The sequence below is a fragment of the Aotus nancymaae genome, unplaced genomic scaffold (assembly GCF_030222135.1).
Source record: "Aotus nancymaae isolate 86718 unplaced genomic scaffold, 86718_ANA_hifiasm-v0.15.2.pri h1tg000019l, whole genome shotgun sequence".
In the NCBI taxonomy this organism is placed as follows: Eukaryota; Metazoa; Chordata; class Mammalia; order Primates; family Aotidae; genus Aotus; species Aotus nancymaae.
Window position 1 is genome coordinate 36978091 of NW_026988431.1, and position 21497 is coordinate 36999587.

The 21497-nt window shown below is 40.2% G+C and overlaps 2 protein-coding genes and 1 pseudogene across 12 annotated transcripts in view; 1 reads left to right on the forward strand and 2 right to left on the reverse strand.

The window, feature by feature from the left end:
• XRN1 (5'-3' exoribonuclease 1) overlaps positions 1-6499 on the reverse strand; it is a 137867-nt gene extending 131368 nt beyond the window's left edge. For 8 of the 9 annotated variants that reach the window (XM_064378771.1, XM_064378767.1, XM_021669568.2 and 5 more), the window contains exon 1: positions 6330-6499. In XM_064378771.1, the coding sequence (XP_064234841.1) occupies positions 6330-6404 (75 nt within the window). In that variant the 5' untranslated portion in view covers positions 6405-6499. Of the gene's footprint in view, positions 1-2657; positions 4107-6329 lie in introns of those variants that run through there. The other variant, XM_064378769.1, reaches the window with a different exon arrangement.
• A 1335-nt stretch (positions 6500-7834) lies between these two features.
• The window catches only part of ATR (ATR serine/threonine kinase), a 125054-nt gene continuing 111391 nt past the window's right edge, over positions 7835-21497 (reverse strand). For 2 of the 3 annotated variants that reach the window (XM_064378772.1, XM_064378773.1), the window contains exons 46-47: positions 11844-11949; positions 7835-8199 (exon numbers count right to left, since the gene is read on the reverse strand). In XM_064378772.1, coding sequence (XP_064234842.1) covers positions 8026-8199; positions 11844-11949 — 280 coding nt within the window. In that variant the 3' untranslated portion in view covers positions 7835-8025. Of the gene's footprint in view, positions 8200-11843; positions 11950-21253; positions 21392-21497 lie in introns of those variants that run through there. The other variant, XM_064378774.1, reaches the window with a different exon arrangement.
• LOC105706591 (eukaryotic translation initiation factor 2-alpha kinase 1-like) lies at positions 8513-9770 on the forward strand (annotated as a pseudogene).

Below are 21497 nucleotides of genomic sequence, written 5' to 3' on the forward strand. Positions count from 1 at the left end.
ATGACACTGTACTCCAGCCTGCGTGATGGAGCATGACCTTGCATCCAAAATAAAAAATAAAGAATGAATAAGACCTACTATGTGATAGCACAACAGGGTGACTAAAGTCAATAATTTAAGTATACATTTAAAAACAACTAAAAGAGTATTATTAAATTGTTTGTAACACAAAGGATAAATACTTAAGGGGATGGATACTCCATTCTCCATGATGTGATTATTATGCACTGCATGCCTGTATAAAAACATCTCATGAACCCCATAAATATATACGCTTACTATATACCCACAAAAATAAAAACTAAACAAAATAAAAAATAATCCCAAGCTTCATTTCATTTTTTAAAAATATTGTTTTACAACATACTAACATACCATGTATATTTTAACATGCATTTCTATATACTATATCTATATACTATATGTTATATGCTATATAATATGCTATAGCAAATAAATTAATTCACTCAAAAAATATTTACTGAATACCCATTATGTGCCACACATAATTGTAGGGACTTGGGATATATAGTAAATAACGTAATACAGTAAAGAGTTAGATAAGCTCCCTACGCATCAGCAAACGCTCTAAAATGGAAATGGCAACTTGTGTTCCCTAAAATTTGAAAGGTTTTCATAACCAAGAAGTATTTTTTAGCATAAGGCAGAGAAGATTCATTTTAAAAGTGTAGGCTTAGAACAACAATATGAAGGTACTTGATGCAAAAGAACTATACACTTAAAAATGCCCAAAGATGGTACATTTTGTTATGTATATTTTACTAGAGTTTTTTTTTTTTTTTTTTGAGACTCCCAGTGTCGCCAAGGTTGGAGTGCAGTGGCATGATCTGAGCTCACTGCAACTTTGGCCTCCTGGGTTCAAGTGATTCTCCCACCTCAGCCTCCCTAGAAGCTTGGACTACAGGTGCGTGGCACCACACCCGGCTAATTTTTTGTATTTTTGGTAGAGACAGCGTTTTACCATGTTGCCCAGGTGGTCTTGAACTACCAAGCTCAAGGGATCTGCCTACCTCAGCCTCCCAAAGTGCTGGGATTACAGGTGTGAGCCACCGCACCAAGCCTTGCAATTTTTTTTTAAGTGCAGGCTTTAAAGCATGCGTAATCAATAGTAACAATATCATTCCCAAGTAGGCCAAAATTATTTTATATGTGTGTGTGTGTGGGGGGGGAATTATAAAATAAAGCACCCATAGTATAAAAACAGATATATGACATACCTGTGGCATTAAAGTTCCCCAAGGTAGAGGGAATGATTAGAAAAAAGAGGTCTAGGCCAGGCGTGGTGGCTCACACCTGCAATCCCAGCACTTTGGGAGGCTGAGGTGGGTGGATCACTTGAGCTCAGGAGTTTGAGCCCAGCCTGGGCAATATGGTGAAACCCCGTCTCTACCAAAAATACAAAAAATTAGCTGAGTGTGGTGGCACACGTCTGTGGTCTCAGCTACTTAGAGGCCGAAGTGAGAGCTTGAGCCTGGGTAGCAGAGGTTGCAGTGAGCCCAGATTGTGCCACTGCACTCCAGCCTGGGCAACAGAGTGAGACTCCATCGCCAAAAGTAAATACATAAAAAAGGAAACAACACTGCTACAGAGCAGGAGTCCCCAACCCCGAGGCCACCGACCACTACCAGTCCATGGCCTGTTAGGAACCCGGAGGCACAGCAGGAAGTGAGCTGCAGTCCAGTGAGGGAAGCTTTATCTGTATTTACAGCCACTCCCCATCTCTGGCATGACAGCCTGAGTTCCACCTCCTGTCAGATCAGTGGCAGCATTAGATTCTCATAGGAACAGGAACCCTATTGTGAACTGCACATGTGATAGATTCAGGTTGCGTGCTCCTTATGAGAATCTAATGCCTGATGATCTGTCACTATCTTCCATTATCCTCAAATGGGACCATCTAGTTGCAGGGAAATAAGCTTAGAGTTCCCACGGATTCTACATTACGGTGAGTTGTACAATTATTTCGTTATATATTACAATGTAATAATAACAGAAATAAAGTACACAATAAATCATTCTGAAGGCCACCCTACCCCCTGTCCATGGAAAAACTGTCTTCCATGAAACTGGACCATGGTGTCAAAAAGGTTGAGGACCGCTGCTCTAGAGCAATTCTGCCTGGTTTCCAATTCAGCTCCAAACACTTACTTTACTAGCTATGTAATGACTTTGGATAACTCAATCTTTTTATCACTCAGTTTTCTCAGCTACAAAACAGATCTAAAATTGCTATGATTAAATAAGTGAAAGCATGTAAAGCACTTAAAACAGTGTCTGGTGCACTGCAAGTGCTTAACAAATCTTAGCTATTTTAACAGCACTGTTCTGGATTATAATCACCAAGAGAATTACATATGCTCTAAGAGTTTATAATCTTAAAACTGTATAATCTGTGCTTTGTAAAGAAGACAGATCAAGTATATGTGTTTATCTTCTCTCCTTTCCCCAAATCCTATGACATTAAAGGATTTTACATACATATATGCCTCTTCTCCCCATAAAAAAATCCTGAGAATGGGAGCTATTAGTCAACCACAGATTTCTAGAAGTGAGGAAAAGAGTTTATTACTAATGGATAAAACAAAGTAGCCCACAACAAACCGAGAATAGCGTATGAGAAGCTGAAACTGTTGTACCTGGTCACAGATCCTTATAAGGTGTAAGCTCCAAGTTCTGAAGATATGTAAAGGGTAAGTTGGTGCTACAGTAAAAAAGATAATTATTTGAAAAAATGTCTCTGGAATTGTTCTCCCCTCCTTTCTTCAATTATGGTGCTACTGAGTGTAAAACAAAATCAGCAGCTAATTTCCAATGAAACAGAACAATCTGGTTCAAAGCAAAGTTTCAGATTTAAAAAGCTATAACCTTATTTTGTCTTTTTTTCTCTTCAATTGTTGTGGAGATACTAACCAGGAGGAACATGTTGTTCTCCGTTTGGGGATCCTCAAGTAAAGCCACTAGTCCTTTTGTTTTTCTTTAAAGTTCAGTAATTTTACTAGAATATGTCTTGGTATTGGTCGTATGAATCAACACGGTGACGAACATGGAGTATTCTTTCCATATGCGGTTTCAAGTTTTTTACATTTCAGGAAAGTTTTATTACAGTTTTAGTATTTGTTGTTATGCTGCTTTGATTTTTTCTTTTTCGGGCACCTCTATTATTTATCTTCTTTGCCTATCTTTCTTATTGTTACTTTTTCTTAAATCTTTTAAATCTATTTTATTTTTTAAAATTTCACTTTTCCACCACTGATTTTTTTCTTTAATGGCATCATCTGTTCTTGCCTTGCTTCTATTTGAGGCTTCAGCTCTGAAAAATTTTTTTCATTTACTTCTGATTTTCTCTGTCATCTCATTCCCACATTTTCGTAATTGATACATGTTGTTCTTTAATGTCTTATATCATTTTCTTAGTGTCTATTAACATACTGTGAAATAGATAATAGTTTTAGTTATAATTCTGGAGTATTTTGTGTGCATTTTTTCATTGCAAGTTTTTATATCTGGAGAGATATTCTCTCTTTTTCTCGTATAATAACTTTGTATGTGATTTGACCTCAGTACCTTTCTGTAGCTCATTGTTATGTGAATTTAATTTTCTTGAGCTTTTAGAATGAGTAGGGGTTTGGGGAATATAAGTTCACACAAAACTGTTTCTGAGTAGTGTTAAAAAATACAGTGATTTGCTTCGTGGTTTGTTTTCTAAGATTTCTTGATTTATGACTGTGCCTCACTTTTACATGAACTATCTCCTTCTCTTTTCTTGTCTCTATTGTCCTTTCACAAAATTTTATTTCACTCCCTGCATAAAATTTTTGTAAGATTTTATTGCACTCCCTTTTCCTTAGGGCTCTGGCCCAGAATGGCACCTTGGCAAGTCAGTTTTGAGTGTTCACAGGAGGTAGACTACTCCTGCCTGTTTGGTCTTTCTTTTTTTTTTTTTTGAGACGGAGTTTCGCTCTCGTTACCCAGGCTGGAGTGCAATGGCGAGATCTCGGCTCACCGCAACCTCCGCCTCCTGGGTTCAGGCAATTCTCCTGCCTCAGTTTCCTGAGTAGCTGGGATTACAGGCACGCGCCACCGTGCCCAGCTAATTTTTTGTATTTTTAGTAGAGACGGGGTTTCACCATGTTGACCAGGATGGTCTCGATCTATTGACCTCGTCATCCACCCGCCTCGGCCTCCCAAAGTGCTGGGATTACAGGCGTAAGCCACCGCGCCCGGCCTGGTCTTTCTTATGCTAGGCCTTCACCCAGATAATGGAGAGAATAAAACTCCCCGGTTTCAGCTGTGGCTATCTGACCAGCATAGTCTTTTAGTGGATGCTGTTGGCTACTCTGGAATTCTCCTGTTCTAAGGTCCATCAGATGTTGCCCCATTGCTTCCTTCTCACTTCTGCACAGATGTCAATACCAATTGTGTCTAGAGACTATTGGTAGTTTGCCTCAACTATTTACGTTTTGGGTTTCATGGGGATAGCATGTCACAAGGTTTGTTGTAATTGTTTTATGGATTTTAAACTCTGCTTTCTAGTTTCTCTTTCTGTTTTTACTAGATGATTCAGAGAAACTGAAAACCTATGCTACTGAGGCCACAACCATTGACGTTCCATAACTCACTTCTTCTCCCTATCCTTTTCCCCCAGGACTAGCTTTTGAATGCCTGTGACGTATTTAGGCATAACCGTCTTTAAGTTCTACTTGAGAGAGAAGCTAGTAACACTTTTGTCTCTTTTTTAATCAAACATTTTTGAAAGGCATCACAATGATGAACCAAATTTTAAAATTTATTTACAGTGAAATTTAAAAATAATTCGCCCATTTTCTATATAAAGCTTTCACAAACCCTATCCTAGTGTCCACGTCATAAAACTGCATTAAAGACATTATTTTCATTCTGCAGTAACAAAATTCCTCAGGATGGAGAGAATCTAGGATATTTCCACCTAATCAAATTCTGTGCCACAGTCTACAGAATAAAAATACTACTGAACAAATTATGTACTATTAAGTCATTCTGAATAACAATCACATTATTTTTGCATTTTAGAGATAAAGTGATTGACGTATAGGAGGAACTGACTGAAGGATGCAAGCAAAGCCAAAGTTGGTTGTCTCCATTTCTGCAATGTACTGGTTTCGATTTTAGCCCTCTCCGGGCGAAAAAAGTACCTCTCTAAATGTAACTCAATCTATATTTCAAATAAATCAAAGATAAGCTAACATTTGAAAGTTTCTGTACTTTTTTTTTTTCATCTACCAAATCTGGTTGGAATCCAGCAACAAAAACTCTTTTCCAGAAGTAAAACTACCCTCATGTTTATAAGTACTGATTAAACCATAATTTAAAAGGCTATTTACAATACTACCCATCAAGACTGATTCAATCAACTACACAAATTTGAAAACTTTTTTTTTTCTGTAAAACTGCAAACAGGCAAGAGATCTATCAAATTCATTAAATGTGACAAACACCAAAGTATCACCCAAAGTCTAGTTTACCTAATAGATGACTGCTTTCTCCTCGTTCTACACTTCCAATATAGAAACTACGTTTTTGGAATCTACACATTAACATTGCCCTGGGGTCATTACATGCCAAATATTATTAGTAGTATTAATGTTCTATCAATTTGTTTCCCAACCCCCCTCTCTGTCACACAGCAAGACCTCCAAATAAAGGCCCTAAGCCCCACTCCCCAGCCCGCCCAAGTTTTTTGTTTTGGCAATAGGGGGCTGGTGCTGTTTTTGAGATAAGAGAAAATAAGTACAAAAGGCATTATCAATATGGACCCTCAGCCACGTCGGAAAGTCTAGGCGTTGGGGGCCGAGTGGGCCGCGCTCTAGATCAGGGAAAGTAAACAAGGTGACTGCGTGCGGAGGCGGCTGTTATTGTTTGTACGTGGGTCTGCTGCTCTGGGTGGGATCGGGGAACCTACGAGAACACCCACTCCAGCTTCGCAGCCTCTGTAAGGAAAAAGGCAACTTGCAACTTCCCTGGAAGAAACGGGAGAACGGTAAAAGCGTTCTTTCCCAGGACTTCATTTCAGAGTCGCGGAAGGACCAACCGCAGCCGGAGAGCTGTCAGAGCGCTGTGAACCCGGGGCTCTGTCCACACACAGGAAACCTGCGTCCTTGGCCCCTTTCGGCTCATCCGGGCTTCCTCAAATCTTCCGTCCCCCTCCCTATGCCACACATCGGCCAGACGACGAGGGGAAAGGAGGCAGGAGAGCTCCAGCCCTGGGTGTAGAGAGGGCCGCGGAGCCTCGGGTCTTCGGCCTTCTGAGCCTGTGCCCCTCGCTCACCCACCTGATGCTCTTTTACCACTTCGCTGAGGCAGGGATACCGCTCTGAGATCCATCGGTAAAACTTGGGGACTCCCATTTCGACAGTCAACACTAATCCTAGTTAGGGCCAAACCGAAACCAAACACCCCGCCAGGGCCTCCGCTGCCGCCTCCGGCCGTCGCTCCGCAGATGACAACACACCGCCCGGCCGACCATAGAGAGCGCCCGCCGGGCCTAGAGCGGCAGGATCCGTGGCCGTCCCAGGGGCGGGGCTTAGCCGGCCAGGCCTCGCGCGGCAGGGACCGCGGTGCGAGCTGGTGGTGGTCAGAGGCTCTGCGGAGGTTTGCAGGTGTGCTTCAACTTAGGTGTGAAAATGCCCTAGGATACAGCTGTGCTTTCTAAGTGAATTTGGAAGTGGCATGAAAACCGCACGAGGGTGTGGGAAGGGTATCGAACACTGATTTTTGTCCTGCTTCTGTCTCCAAGGGTTGCTAATCTCAGTATTTTTCACAGATTTGGAAAGATGTGGTGATTTATTTGGCTTAGTTTGTTTTTGCTAGGAATTATTTTCTCTGAGGAATTTAAACCCATGACAAAGTTTCTTTTAAAAATGTTTTCCAAATTGTTTTTAAAAATTTCCAAATTACATGGCCCCCCCGCTCCCCCCCATCACCAACAGACCTTGGATACGAAATCATTTGATGTTTAGTTTTTACATTCATGCTCTGGGTTTTTCATATTTTTCCCCATCACACTTTCAACTGGGGAGAGTCTTACCAACTTAAGTGAAATTATCAATTTTAAATGTTAAGAGTTTTCCACTTATTTGAATGTAAGAACCTAATTACTTTGTATTTAAATCTTCTGGACGAAAACTTACAGAAAACCTTAAACATTTAAACCTTTTTAGATTTTAAGATCTCAGGAAATGTTAAGTATCGTTGTCTTCCGTGACCACTGGATTCTGCATTCTGGGACTGCATTATGGCAAGCATCACACAAATTAGAGAATGTTTATTTTGTTTTCATATTCACACTTTTTGGCTTATTTTTTTTCCCCATCACACTTTCAAACATAGTTTTATTAAGTGAACTTAATGATATGCTGTTTATATTTATATCTCTCTCTTACTAGACTGTCACTTCCTGGAGTACAGGAGAGGGTAGCTCTATTATGCATAAGTCTAGTACAATGCCATGCCCACAATATTTATTCCATATAATTTTGTTCTTCAAGTGAATCCTTACAATAGCTAGGACTTTTAATTTTTTTTTTTTTTTAAGACGGGGTTTCACCATGTTGGTCAGGCTGGTCTTGAACTCCTGACCTCAGGTGATCCGCCTGCCTTGGCCTCCAAAGTGCTTGGATTACAGGTGAGAGACACCAAGCCCAGCCTAGCTAGGACTTTTAAAAGGAAATCAGTAGAAGTTGTAAAATCAAATTAGGCTCGCTTGTTTCTTGCAAATATAGTTTTTGACCATGAGAACACATGATGTTCTATTTCTCCAGCTATAATACACAGTATGTATTAAGAAAGCAGTTTATTTCTTCATAATTGAACATATATTTTACATATAATTAATGATCGGAGAGAAAGAACAGTTGCTCTGAGAACATAAATTTATGATGTACTTTAGAACTGAACAGATACAACCACAGATTAATACCAAATGCATTACTTTTAGATTATTAACATATTCTTTTATATAATTTCATTTCACATATATGGGGTCCAACCAAGATACATCTGGCATAGTAAGTTTTCATCAGTAGCTTCTTGTATAAGGTAATGCACATGTCCTTCAATAGATAATGGCAGTCCTGTCACTCTATTTCGAGTCTTGATTATACCTTGTAGTCGCTGCTCAATGTCAAGAACATGGGTCTTGGCCTAAAAAGAAGAAACATAAAACCAAAAACAGATGTTGATAATTTCGAATTACTACCTTTCTTTATATTTTGACATTTAATAAACGTTAACACCATTTTACTGACCAATACTCCTTTTGTAAGAGCAAATACAGAAAAAGAAGAAATTAAACAAATACAGTTAACTTGTGATACTGATTTTGAGGCTTCCAAGATTGATTCAACATCAACTGCTTGGACATGTTTCTGGACTACATGAAATACTAAGGAATTATTTACACAGTGCAATTCTCAAAAAATAATTTTTGTTTTTTTTTTAAAGACGGGGTTTCACCATGTTGGTCAGGCTGGTCTTGAACTCCCAACCTCAGGTGATCCGCCCGCCTTGGCCTCCAAAGTGCTTGGATTACAGGCGTGAGTCACCACGCCCGGCCTCTCGAAAAATAATTTTTAAAATCTGCTTTGGAAGTGTTTAGGACTTAAACATTTGAATGAATATTCTAATAACAGCAACAATGCTCTACTGCCTAATATTTACATTATGTTAGTACATGCATATGGGAGTTCTAAATGAGCTACTTGTAATTGTATACATTTCCTTCTTGAGCATATCTGAATGCAAAAGAATTATGTTATTAGAAAAATAATTCTCAGAGGCGGTGCTGGTTGGGCCGGTGGGCTGGGCTGCAGCTCGTGAATGCAAAGAGGAGGGCCACAGGGCAGGGGCTGTTGCTATGCTGTCTGCCATCAACTTTTCTGCCAAGAGCCTGGACTCCAAATATGACAAATCTGATGTTCCAGAAGAACTCCAGGTGTTAAGAGAACCCCTACAACAGCCAGTCTTCCCTTTTGCAGTTGCAGACCAGCTCCTGCTTATTTCTTTGGTGGAGCACTTGAGGCATGTGCATGAACCAAACCCAGTTCATTCAAGACACATGTTTAAGTTACTTTGCCAGACCTTTATCAAAATGGGGCTGCTGTCTTCTTTCACTTGTGATGAGTTTAGCTCATTAAGACTATATCACCACAGAGCTATTACTCACTTAATGAGGTCCACTAAAGAGAGAGTTCATCAGGGTCCTTGTGAGGATGTTTCTTAAATCCAGAAAATCAGATCAAGGGAAGTAGCCTTTGAAGCACAAACTTCATGTTACTTAAATGAATTTGAAGAACTTGCCATCTTAGGAAAATGTGGATATGGAAGAGTATATAAGTTCAGGAATAAATAACATGGTCAGGATGTGCAATTTAAAAAGTCCTGATTAAGGGTGCAACTAAAACAGATTGGATGGAAAAACTATGGGAATGAAGGTGTTGGAGGGTCTTCAGGACCCTAATATCATTAGTTATCATACTGCATAGACAGAACATGTTCATGTGGTCCAACCACAAGCAGACAGAGCTTCCATTCGGTTGCCATTTTTGGAAATGTTCTCCGACCAGGCAGATGACATACCAATACAGTGTTAAAAATGATGAAAGTAGCAACTCATCCATTATCTTTGCTGAGCTCACCTCAGAAAAAGAAAAACCCTTTGGAGAATCTAACACTCAAAATCAGAAAAACAAGCTGGTGAACTACCCTGCCAATTTAGTCCTAAGAGACACCAGTGAATTTGAATCATCCCTGGAGCTCCAGGAAAACGGCTTGGCTCGTTTGTTTATCAGGTCAATTGTGGAACAGCTGCTGCTGCTCAGGTGTAATTCCCTCCTAGAGGAGAATTTCACATCCACTGAGGAATCTCTGAAGAAAACTTGAACTTGTTGGGCAGATAAAGGTGCAGTACTACCTGACTCTGCACATTCAGATGCAGCTGTGCAAGCTCTTGCTGTGGGACCGGACAGCTGAGAGAAACAAGCGGGGCCAAGAGTGTGTGGGTAAGTCTGCCTGTCCTTATGGCCAGTGTTGCAACAAAAATTTTTCAAGAATTAGTGGAAGGTGTGTTTTACATATATAACATGGGAATTGTAAACAGATATTAGAAGCCTAGAAATATTTTTCTTCATGGCTCTCATCAGCAAGTAAAAATAGGAGACTTTGGTCTGGCCTGCCCAGACATCTTAAAAAGGAACACAGACTGGACCCATAGATAAGGAAAGAGAGCACCAACACATATCCAGAGCGGACACTTGTCTGTAAGCTTCATCCAAACAGTTGGAAGGATCTGAGTATGATGCCAAGGGTCTCACTCCATTGCCCAGGGTGGAGTGCAGTGGTGTCATCATAGCTCATAGCAGCCTCCAACTCCTGGGCTCAAGTGATCTTCCCACCTCAGCCTCCCAAGTAGCTGGGACTACAGGAGTGTGCCACTGAGCTTGGCTAATTAAAAACAAACAAACAAGCAATTTGTAGAGACCAGGGTTTGCTCTGTCCAGTTAGATATGTATAGGTTGACTGTGATCCTACTGGAGCTCTTTCAGCTGTTTAGAATAGAAATGGAGCAAGCATAAGTTTTAACAGGTTCAAGAACTGGTCAAATACTGGAATCCTTCAGTAAAAGGTATCCAGTATAAGCCAACTGTTTCTAGAACTTAACAAAAAGGAACATGTCCCAGAAACCATCTGCTATTCAACTGCTACAGAGTGAACTTTACCAAAATTCTGGAAATATTAATATCACCCTACAGATAAAGATAATAGAGCAAGAAAAAGAAATTGAAGAACTAAAAAAGCAGCTAAACCTCCTTTCTCAAGACAAAGGGGTTAAGGTTGACATGAAGGATGGGGGCGTATGTGTCTAACCTTCCTCAGGCTATATCAGTAGGATGAAAGTGGACTTAAAACTCTTAAGGTAGTTACCTGGAATGTAAATTTTTAATCTTTATTAGGGTATAGTCGGTATAATTCTTAATTGTATTTAGTAAGCCTGTACAAGACTTATTAAAGATGTAAGAGTGCCCCCCCAAAAAAATCCTCCATCTATTCTAACTTATTAAAAATAACTATCAGGGCCAGGTGCAGTGGCTTATGTTTATACTCTCAGCATTTTGGGAAGCCAAGGTGGGTAGATCACTTGAGTCCAGGGGTTTGAGACCAGTCTGGCCAACATGGTGAAATCCCGTCTTTACTAAAAATATAATAATTAGCCAGCCGTGGTGGTACGCGCTTGTAATCTCAGCTACTCGGGAGGCTAAGGCAGGAGAATTGCTTGAACCTGAGAGGCAGAAGTTGCAGTAAGCCAAGATCATGCCGCTGCACTCCAGCCTGGATGATAGAGCAAGACTCTGTCTCAAAAACAACAACAACAAAGCTATCTGCAAACTTTGCAGCTTCAACTAATATTAGTAAGAAGTTAATTTCTGCATTTGTTAAGATAGCTTGTGACACACTGGTATCATGATATTAAAGCTCAGACCTGTTGTTCTGTTAAGTCCACACAATTTATACTTGTTTTTCCTATTGTATCTCATAACTGAATTGTCTATGGTTAAACAAGTGTGCCATGAACTGTTTCATTATACAAATGCTAATAATGTTAACATTGTTGACAATAAAGAACACTTATGGCATTGTGATACTAGAGAACTAGATTTCAGAGTAAGCAATCGTCATTAACAGTATTTCCAAGCACTTCTCATGCACAGAGATGAGAACTATAGCTACGTATCAAGTTCATTTGTAGAGATGAAGACTACAGCCCATATCAAGCTACACTTTCTACTAACCTTTTCGTTGACAACTTCTCCAGTTTCATTCAGTGATGCTTTGGAATGTCCTTTCACTGGTTTACTCCACTCCACAAGAGGATCATGCAGAAAAGTCTTTAAGACACTAAAATTGAAATAAGTATTACGGTACAATGTTATCTTTACAAGAAGAAATCTTGCTAACATCAATATTTAAGTGGCGGATTAGGAGCTAATGGTAATACTCTTATAATACACATTACTACCTTTTCACTAAGTTATGTGAAATTTCTGTTTTGGTGTGGGGGAAGGGAAGGCAGGAAAAAGACAAGATAGAGGACAGTCAGAGGAGAATAGAGTAAGATGAGTTCTGTGTGCCATCTCTAAGTGTATCTTGTGAACTGGTAAATGACTATATGTTGAATGAAGGAGTTTAATCCTTACCATGTCTTCAATAACCATATAACATCTGTAGCTACCATACAGACCTAACCCAGACCTTTTTTTCTGTACTCTAAACATCAAATCCAATTACCTATGGGAAATACCCAGTTGGATATGTTCTGAGCACCTCAAACTCAGTATCTCCAAAATAAAATTCATTACCTTTTCCTAACTATTTCTCCTGTATTCCCCAAATCACTAAAGATCATCAGCATCTGCCCATTTGCCCTAGACAAAAATCTAGGAATCATCCTTGTCCCCTGTTCCTCTAACATCCAATTTCTCTTCCTAAATCTCTTCACTTATCTCTCTCTCTACTGCCACGACACTGTCCAGTACACCATCATCTTTTCCTGGGTTATGGCAATAAACCTCTAACTAGTTTTCCAGCTGTTAATCCCAACTAGAACCCTAGTTTTTCCTACAGTACAAATCAGATTATCTCATTTCACCCCCGCCCCCCTTTTTTTTCCTTCTTAAAATCCTTCAATGACTTCTGGCGGCTCTCCATGCAAAGTTATAATGTAATAACAGGCCCCACAAGAGATCTTCATAATCTAGCCCCTGCTTACCTGTCCAGCATCATCTCTTAGCAACACCTCCTGGAAGTTAACCCTCCGGAATACATACTATATTTCTCAGGCAGGCCATGACTTCACTTGCCTCAATATTTTTATCACTTAGAACACTCTCTTCTCCCTTGCATGGTCAATTTTATTGACCTTTAAGGTCTAAACTACTTCCTCTATAAATTAGTTCTTTTCTAAAAATTTAATTTAACTTAACTATTATTATACTTTAAGTTCAACTTCCCCAGACTAACACAGGGGCTCTTGGTAACTGTTCCACATGATGATATACTTCCTATTTCAGAGAATTTGCTTTTGCCTATGTCCAACTAACCAGTACTCTATCATAATGTCTGAGAGACAGCTTTTAAATAAAGAAGGTGAATAAATAAGCTTTAAAGGTTCTTTCAAGAAATCTGTTTCCCACAGTTAACATCATACTTAAAGGTCAAAGACTGACTGCTCTATGATCAGGAACAAGACGAAGATGTCCACTTTTAGCATGTCTATTCGACATTGATTTAGCTAGGCCAAGTAGGCAAGAAAAAGAAATAAAAGGCATTGATGGCAAAAAGGAAAAAGTAAAACCATATCTGCAGATGACATGTTGTTGCAGAGAGAAAATCTTAAGGAAGTCACAAAAATAATTATTAGAACTAATACATGAATTCAGCAGACTGCAAGATACAATATCAATATATAAATATCAGTTGTATATCTATACACTAGCAATGAACAATCCAAAAATGAAATTAAGAAAATTCCATTTATAATAAAATCTAAAGGAATAAAATACTTAGGAATACAGTTTTTAGAAGTTAAACATAAGACTTGGCTCGAAAAACCACAAAACATTTATGAAAAAAATAAACAAGATGCAAATAAATGAAAAAACAGTCCATGTTCATGGATCAGATAACTTAATATTGTTAAGACAGTAATACTCCCTAATTGATTTACAAATTCAATGTAATTTCTATCAAAATCCAAGCTCATTTTAAAATTCATATGGAAATACAAGGGAACCATAATAGCTAAATGATCTTGGCGGGGCAGGGAAGCAAAGTTGGAGCTTTGCAGCTTCAACTAATGTTAGTAAGAAGTGAATTGCTGCCTTTGTTAAAATGGAGTTACTCACACTTTCTGATTTCAAAATTTACTATAAATGTATAGTAAGCAAAACACTGTGTTGTTAGCATAGGTTAGGCATGTAAGTCAATGGAATATTGCTGAAAATCGATTGACCATTTCAACAAACAAGCCAAGATAATTAAATGAGGGGGAAAATATTCTTTTCAAAAAATGGTGATAGGACAAATGGATACGCACATGCAAAAGAATGAATATGGACCCCTACCTTACACCATATATACAAAATAACTGAAGACAGATAAAAGATCTAAATAGCAGAGCTAGAAGTTGAAAATGCTTAGAAGAACACAGAGGTGCAAATCTTCATGACTTTGGATTAGGGAATAGTTTCTTAGCTATGACACCAGAAACACCAAAATAACCAGAATAAAAAGAAAAAACAGAAAGAAAACCAAATTAGACTGCATCAAAATTTAAAACTTTTATGTTTCAAAGGCCATCATCAAAGAAAGTGAAGAGACCACCCACAGATGGAAGAAAATATTTGAAAATCATATGTAAGAAGGGTCTTATATCCAAAATATGTAAGAAGCCTTGCAACTTGGCCAGGTGGGGTGGCTCACACCTGTAATCCCAGCACTTTGGGAAGCTGAGGAGAGTGGATGGCTTGAGCTCATGAGTTTGAGACCAGTCTGGGCAATATGGTGAAACCCTTTCTCTACTAAAAATACAAAAATTATCCAGGTGTGGTGGTACATACCTGTAGTCCCAGCTACTGGAGAGGCTGAGGCAGGAGAATTGTTTGAACACAGGAAGCAGAGGTTGCAGCGAGTGGAGATTGTGTTATTGCACTCCATCCTGGGCAACAAAGCGAGACTCCATCTCAAAAAAAAAAAAAAAAAAAGGAAAAAAAAAGAACTCTTGCAACTCAAGAATAGGCCAGGCATGGTGGCTCATGCCTATAATCCCAGCACTTTGGGAGGCCGAGGTAGGTGGATCACTTGACATCAGGAGTTGAAGAGACCAGACTGGCCAACATGGTAAAACCCAGTCTCTATTAAAAATGCAAGAATTAGCCAGATGTGGTGGCACACACATGCCTGCTGTCCCAGCTGCTTAGGAAACTGAGGCATGAGAATCACTTGAATCCAGAAGGCATATGTTGCAGTGAGCTGAGATTGCACCACTACACTCCAGCCTGGGTTACAGAGCAAGACCCTGTCTTAAAGAAAAAAAAAAAAAAAAAAAGGATAAAAGACAACCCAATTTAAAAGTGGGCAAAGGATTTCAATAGACATTTGTCCAAAGATGATCTACAAATGGCCAAAAAGCACATGAAAAGCTGCTCACCATCACTGGTCATTAGGAAAATGCAAATTAAAACCACAATGAGATATAACTTGACACACTTAGAATGGGTAAAATAAAAAAGGCAGACAATAACCAGTGTTGGAAAAGATGCAGAGAAATTGAAACCCACATGCATTACTATTGGTATTATAAAGTGTTATAACTGCTTTGGAAAATAATTTGAGAGTTCTTCAAAATGTTAAGTGTAGCATTCAACATATGACCCAGCAATTCCACTCCCAAGTGTATACAAGAGAACTGAAAACATATGTCCACATAAAACTTGTAAACAGGATGACCGATCCAAGATGGCCAGTTAGGAGGAGCTCAGGATTGCAGGTCCGAGTGAAAGCGCAGAGGCTGAGTGGATGCTGCATTTCCAGATGGATTTTTACTGCCCACAGACCAGGAGATTCACAGGCGGAGGAGCCCCATGGGTCACCAGCACAGCTGTGTTGGCCGGCGCGGCTGTTTGGCCTGCGCCCTGGTGCAGCGGTTCCCAGGGCAGAGTAAACGAGACTGTGTCCCCTGTTAGCCAGCAAGGGGAGCTGAAACAGGGAGCCAGGCCAGGAGATTCCCGGGCAAAAAAGCGCCACGAATCTCAGAGCTGTGGTTTCAGCTGGCACAGTGGCTCCCGGTGCAGAGTAAACGAAACTGTGTCCCCTCTTAGCCAGCAAGGGGAGCTGAAACAGGGAGCCAGGCCAGGAGATTCCCGGGCAAAAAAGCACCATGAATCTAAGAGCCGCGGTTTCAGCCGGCGCAGTGGATCCCAGTGCAGAGTAAATGAGACTGTGTCCCCTCTTAGCCAGCAAGGGGAGCTGAAGCGGGGAGCCAGGCCAGGAGAATCCCGGGCAAAAAAGCGCCACGAATCTCAGAGCCGCGGTTTCAGCCAGCGTAGTGGGTCGCCGCATGGGAAATCACACAGATCCTGGAGCCTATTCAACAGGCGACCAGGTCACCTGGTAGAGAGCCGACCGTTAAACTAAAAAAACAAAAGGCTCTGAGGCAGGGAGCCAGGTGACCAGGCCCGGCTGGTCCCACCCCCACAAAAACAAAAACAAAAACCAAAAAACAGCAATTGGAAATGCTCTGGGTTGAGACTTTCATGGCAAGCACAACTGAACCCAGGACGGTCCAGCTCTGTGGAGGAGGGGCGTCCGCCATTACGGAGGCAGCCTGCAGTTCCTGAGGCAACCTGCCGTCACCAAGGCAACCCGCCATTACAGAGAGAGTCCGTCACTACAGAGGCGGGCCAATATAGCAGAAGCAGTTCTAACTACACCCATATAAACAGGACTGCAGGGAAGTTCACACGGCAGCTGGGCAGAGCCCACAGCAGCTCAGCGAAGCCTCTGCAGGCTGAGAGTGACTAGGCTGCCTCCTTGTGGGCATGGAAAACGGCAGCAGCACAGCGGAAACTCATAAAGCCCTAAATCCCTGGGACAGAACACCTGGGGGAAAAAAAAAGGGGGGTTATGAGTTCTGCTGCTGCAGACTTAAACTTACCAAAATCAGAAAGTCAACAACTACAAAGTCGACAGGTGGATAAATCCACAAAGATGGGAAGAAACCAGCGCAAAAAGGATGAAAACACCCAAAACCAGAACACCTCTCCTCCTACAAGGGATCACAACTCCTCACCAGCAAGGGAACAAGACTGGATGGAGAATGAGTATGATGAAATGACAGAATCAGGCTTCAGAAAGTGGATAATAAGAAACTTCCGTGAGCTAAAAGAACATGTTCTAACCCAATGCAAAGAAACTAAGAACCTTGAAAAAAGACGACAAAATGCTAACGAGAATGGACAATTTAGAGAGGTATGTGAGTGAATTGATGGAGCTGAAAAACACAACACGAGAACTTCACGAAGCATGCACAAGTTTCAACAGCCGAATTGACCAAGCAGAAGAAAGGATATCAGAGGTCGAAGATCAACTCAATGAAATAAAACGAGAAGACAAGATTAGAGAAAACAGGGTAAAAAGGAATGAACAGAGTCAACAAGAAACATGGGACTATGTGAAAAGACCTAATCTACGTTTGATAGGTGTACCTGAATGTGACGAAGAGAATGCATCCAAACTGGAAAATACTCTTCAGGATATTATCCAGGAAAACTTCCCCAACCTAGCAAGGCAGGCCAGTATTCAAGTCCAGGAAATACAGAGAACACCACAAAGATATTCCTCTAGAAGAGCAACCCCAAGGCACATAATCGTCAGATTCACCAGGGTTGAAATGAAGGAGAAAATGCTAAGGGCAGCTAGAGAGAAAGGTCGGGTTACCCACAAAGGGAAGCCCATTAGACTTACAGCAGACCTCTCAGCAGAAACCCTACAAGCCAGAAGAGAGTGGGGGCCGATATTCAACATCCTTAAAGAAAAGAACTTTCAACCCAGAATTTCATATCCAGCCAAACTAAGCTTCATAAGTGAAGGAAAAATAAAATCCTTTGTGAACAAGCAAGTACTCAGAGATTTCATCACCACCAGACCGGCTTTACAAGAGCTCCTGAAAGAGGCACTACACATAGAAAAGAACAACCAGTATCAGTCACTCCAAAAACACACGAAATGGTAAAGAGCATCAACACAATGAAGAATCTGCATCAACCAATGGGCAAAACAGCCGGCTAGCATCAAAATGGCAGTATCAAATTCACACATAACAATATTAACCCTAAATGTAAATGGACTAAATGCCCCAATCAAAAGACACAGACTGGCAAATTGGATAAAAAGCCAAAACCCATCAGTGTGCTGTATCCAGGAAACCCATCTCACATGCAAGGATACACAAAGGCTCAAAATAAAGGGATGGAGGAAGATTTACCAAGCAAATGGAGAGAAAAAAAAAGCAGGAGTTGCAATTCTCATCTCTGATAAAATAGACTTTAAAGCAACAAAGATCAAAAGAGACAAAGAAGGACATTACATAATGGTAAAAGGATCAATGCAACAAGGAGAGCTAGCGATCCTAAATATATATGCACCTAATACAGGAGCACCCAGATACATAAGGCAAGTTCTTAATGACTTACAAAGAGACTTAGACTCCCACACAATAATAGTGGGAGACTTCAACACACCATTGTCCATATTAGACAGATCAACGAGACAGAAAATTAACAAGGATATCCAGGACTTGAACTCAGACCTGGAACAAGCAAACCTAATAGACATTTACAGAACTCTCCACCCCAAATCCACAGAATATACATTCTTCTCAGCACCACATCACACCTACTCTAAAATTGACCACATAATTGGAAGTAAATCACTCCTCAGCAAATGCAAAAGAACGGAAACCATAACAAACAGTCTCTCAGACCACAGTGCGATCAAGTTAGAACTCAGAATTCAGAAACCAACCCAGAACCACACAGCTTCATGGAAACTGAACAACCTTCTACTGAATGTTGACTGGATAAACAATGAAATGAAGGCAGAAATAAAGATGTTCTTCGAAAACAACGAGAATGAAGACACCACATACCAGAATCTCTGGGACACATTTAAAGCAGTCTCTAGAGGAAAATATATAGCAATAAGTGCCCACATGAGAAGCAAGGAGAGATCTAAAATTGACACCCTATCGTCAAAATTGAAAGAGCTAGAGGAGCAAGATCAAAAAAACTCAAAACCTAGCAGAAGACAAGAAATAACTAAGATCAAAGCAGAATTGAAGGAGATAGAGACACGAAAAACCCTTCAAAAAAATCAATAAATCCAGAAGCTGGTTTTTTGAAAAGATCAACAAAATAAGGCAGACCACTAGCCAGATTAATAAAAAAGAAAAGAGAGAATAACCAAATAGATGCAATAAAAAATGATAAAGGGGATATCACCACAGATTCCACAGAAATTCAAACCATCATTAGAGATTATTACAAACAACTCTATGCACATAAACTAGAAAACCTGGAAGAAATGGACAAATTCCTGGACAGCTGCCTCCTCCCAAGCCTAAACCAGGAAGAAGTCGAAACCCTGAATAGACCAATAACAAGGTCTGAAGTCGAGGCAGCAATTAAGAGCCTACCACCCCCAAAAAGCCCAGGTCCAGATGGGTTCACAGCTGAATTCTACTAGACATACAAAGAGGAACTGGTACCATTCCTTCTGAAACTATTCCAAATAATCCAAAAAGAGGGAATCCTTCCCAAATCATTTTATGAGACCAACATCATCCTGATACCAAAACCCGGCAGAGACTCAACAAGAAAAGAAACTACAGGCCAATATCCATGATGAACATAGATGCAAAAATCTTCAATAAAATACTGGCAAGTCGATTACAACAGCACATCAAAAAGCTTATCCACCATGATCAAGTAGGATTCATCCCGGGGATGCAAGGCTCATTCAATATATGCAAGTCTATAAATGTAATTCACCACATAAACAGAACCAAAGACAAAAACCACATGATTATCTCAATTGATGCAGAGAAGGCCTTCAACAAAATTCAACAGCCCTTTATGCTAAAAACCCTCAATAAACTAAGCATCAACGGAACGTATCTCAAAATAATAAAAGCTATTTACGACAAACCAACAGCCAATATCATACTGAATGGGCAAAAACTGGAAGTATTCCCTTTGAAATCGGGCACTAGACAAGGATGCCCGCTCTCACCACTCCTATTCAATATAGTACTAGAAGTTTTAGCCAGAGCAATCAGACAAGAAAAAGAAATAAAGGGTATTCAATTAGGAAAGGAGGAAGTCAAATTGTCTCTATTTGCAGACGACATGATTGTATATCTAGAAGACCCCATTGTCTCAGCCCAAAATCTCCTGAAACTGATAAGCAACTTCAGCAAAGTCTCAGGATACAAAATCAATGTGCAAAAATCACAAGCATTCCTATACACCAATAACAGACTTAAAGAGAGCCAAATCAAGAATGAACTGCCATTCACAATTGCTACAAAGAGAATAAAATACCTAGGAATACAACTAACAAGGAACGTAAAGGACCTCTTCAAGGAGAACTACAAACCACTGCTCAACGAAATAAGAGAGGACACAAACAGATGGAGAAACATTCCATGTTCATGGTTAGGAAGAATCAGTATCGTGAAAATGGCCATACTGCCAAAAGTAATTTACAGATTCAACGCTATCCCCATCAAGCTACCAATGACCTTCTTCACAGAACTGGAAAAAACCACCTTAAACTTCATATGGAACCAAAAGAGAGCCCGCAGAGCCAAATCAATTCTAAGCAAAAAGAATAAAGCGGGAGGCATCACACTACCGGACATCAAACTATACTACAAGGCTACAGTAATCAAAACAGCATGGTACTGGTACCAAAACAGAGATATAGACCAATGGAACAGAACAGAGGCGTCAGAGGCAACACAACATATCTACATCCACCTGATCTTTGACAAACCTGATAAAAACAAGCAATGGGGAAAGGATTCCCTGTTTAATAAGTGGTGTTGGGAAAACTGGCTAGCCATATGCAGAAAGCAGAAACTCGACCCCTTCCTGACACCTTACACTAAAATTAACTCCAGATGGATTAAAGACTTAAACATAAGACCTAACACCATAAAAACCCTAGAAGAAAACCTAGGCAAAACCATTCAGGACACAGGCATAGGCAAAGACTTCATGACCAAAACACCAAAAGCATTGGCAACAAAAGCCAAAATAGACAAATGGGACCTAATCAAACTCCACAGCTTCTGCATGGCGAAAGAAACAGTCAATAGAGTGAATCGGCAACCAACAGAATGGGAAAAAATTTTTGCAATCTACCCATCTGACAAAGGGCTGATATACAGAATTTACAACGAACTAAAACAGATTTACAAGGAAAAAACAAACAAGCCCATTCAAAAATGGGTGAAGGATATGAACAGATACTTTACAAAAGACATACATGAGGCCAACAAGCATATGAAAAAATGCTCATCATCACTGGTCATTAGAGAAATGCAAATCAAAACTACATTGAGATACCATCTCACGCCAGTTAGAACGGCGATCATTAAAAAATCTGGAGACAACAGATGCTGGAGAGGATGTGGAGAAATAGGAACACTTTTACACTGTTGGTGGGGTGTAAATTAGTTCAACCATTGTGGAAGACAGTGTGGCGATTCCTCAAGGACCTAGAAAAAGAAATTCCATTTGACCCAGCAATCCCATTACTGGGTATATATCCAAAGGATTATAAATCGTTCTACTATAAAGACACATGCACACGAATGTTCACTG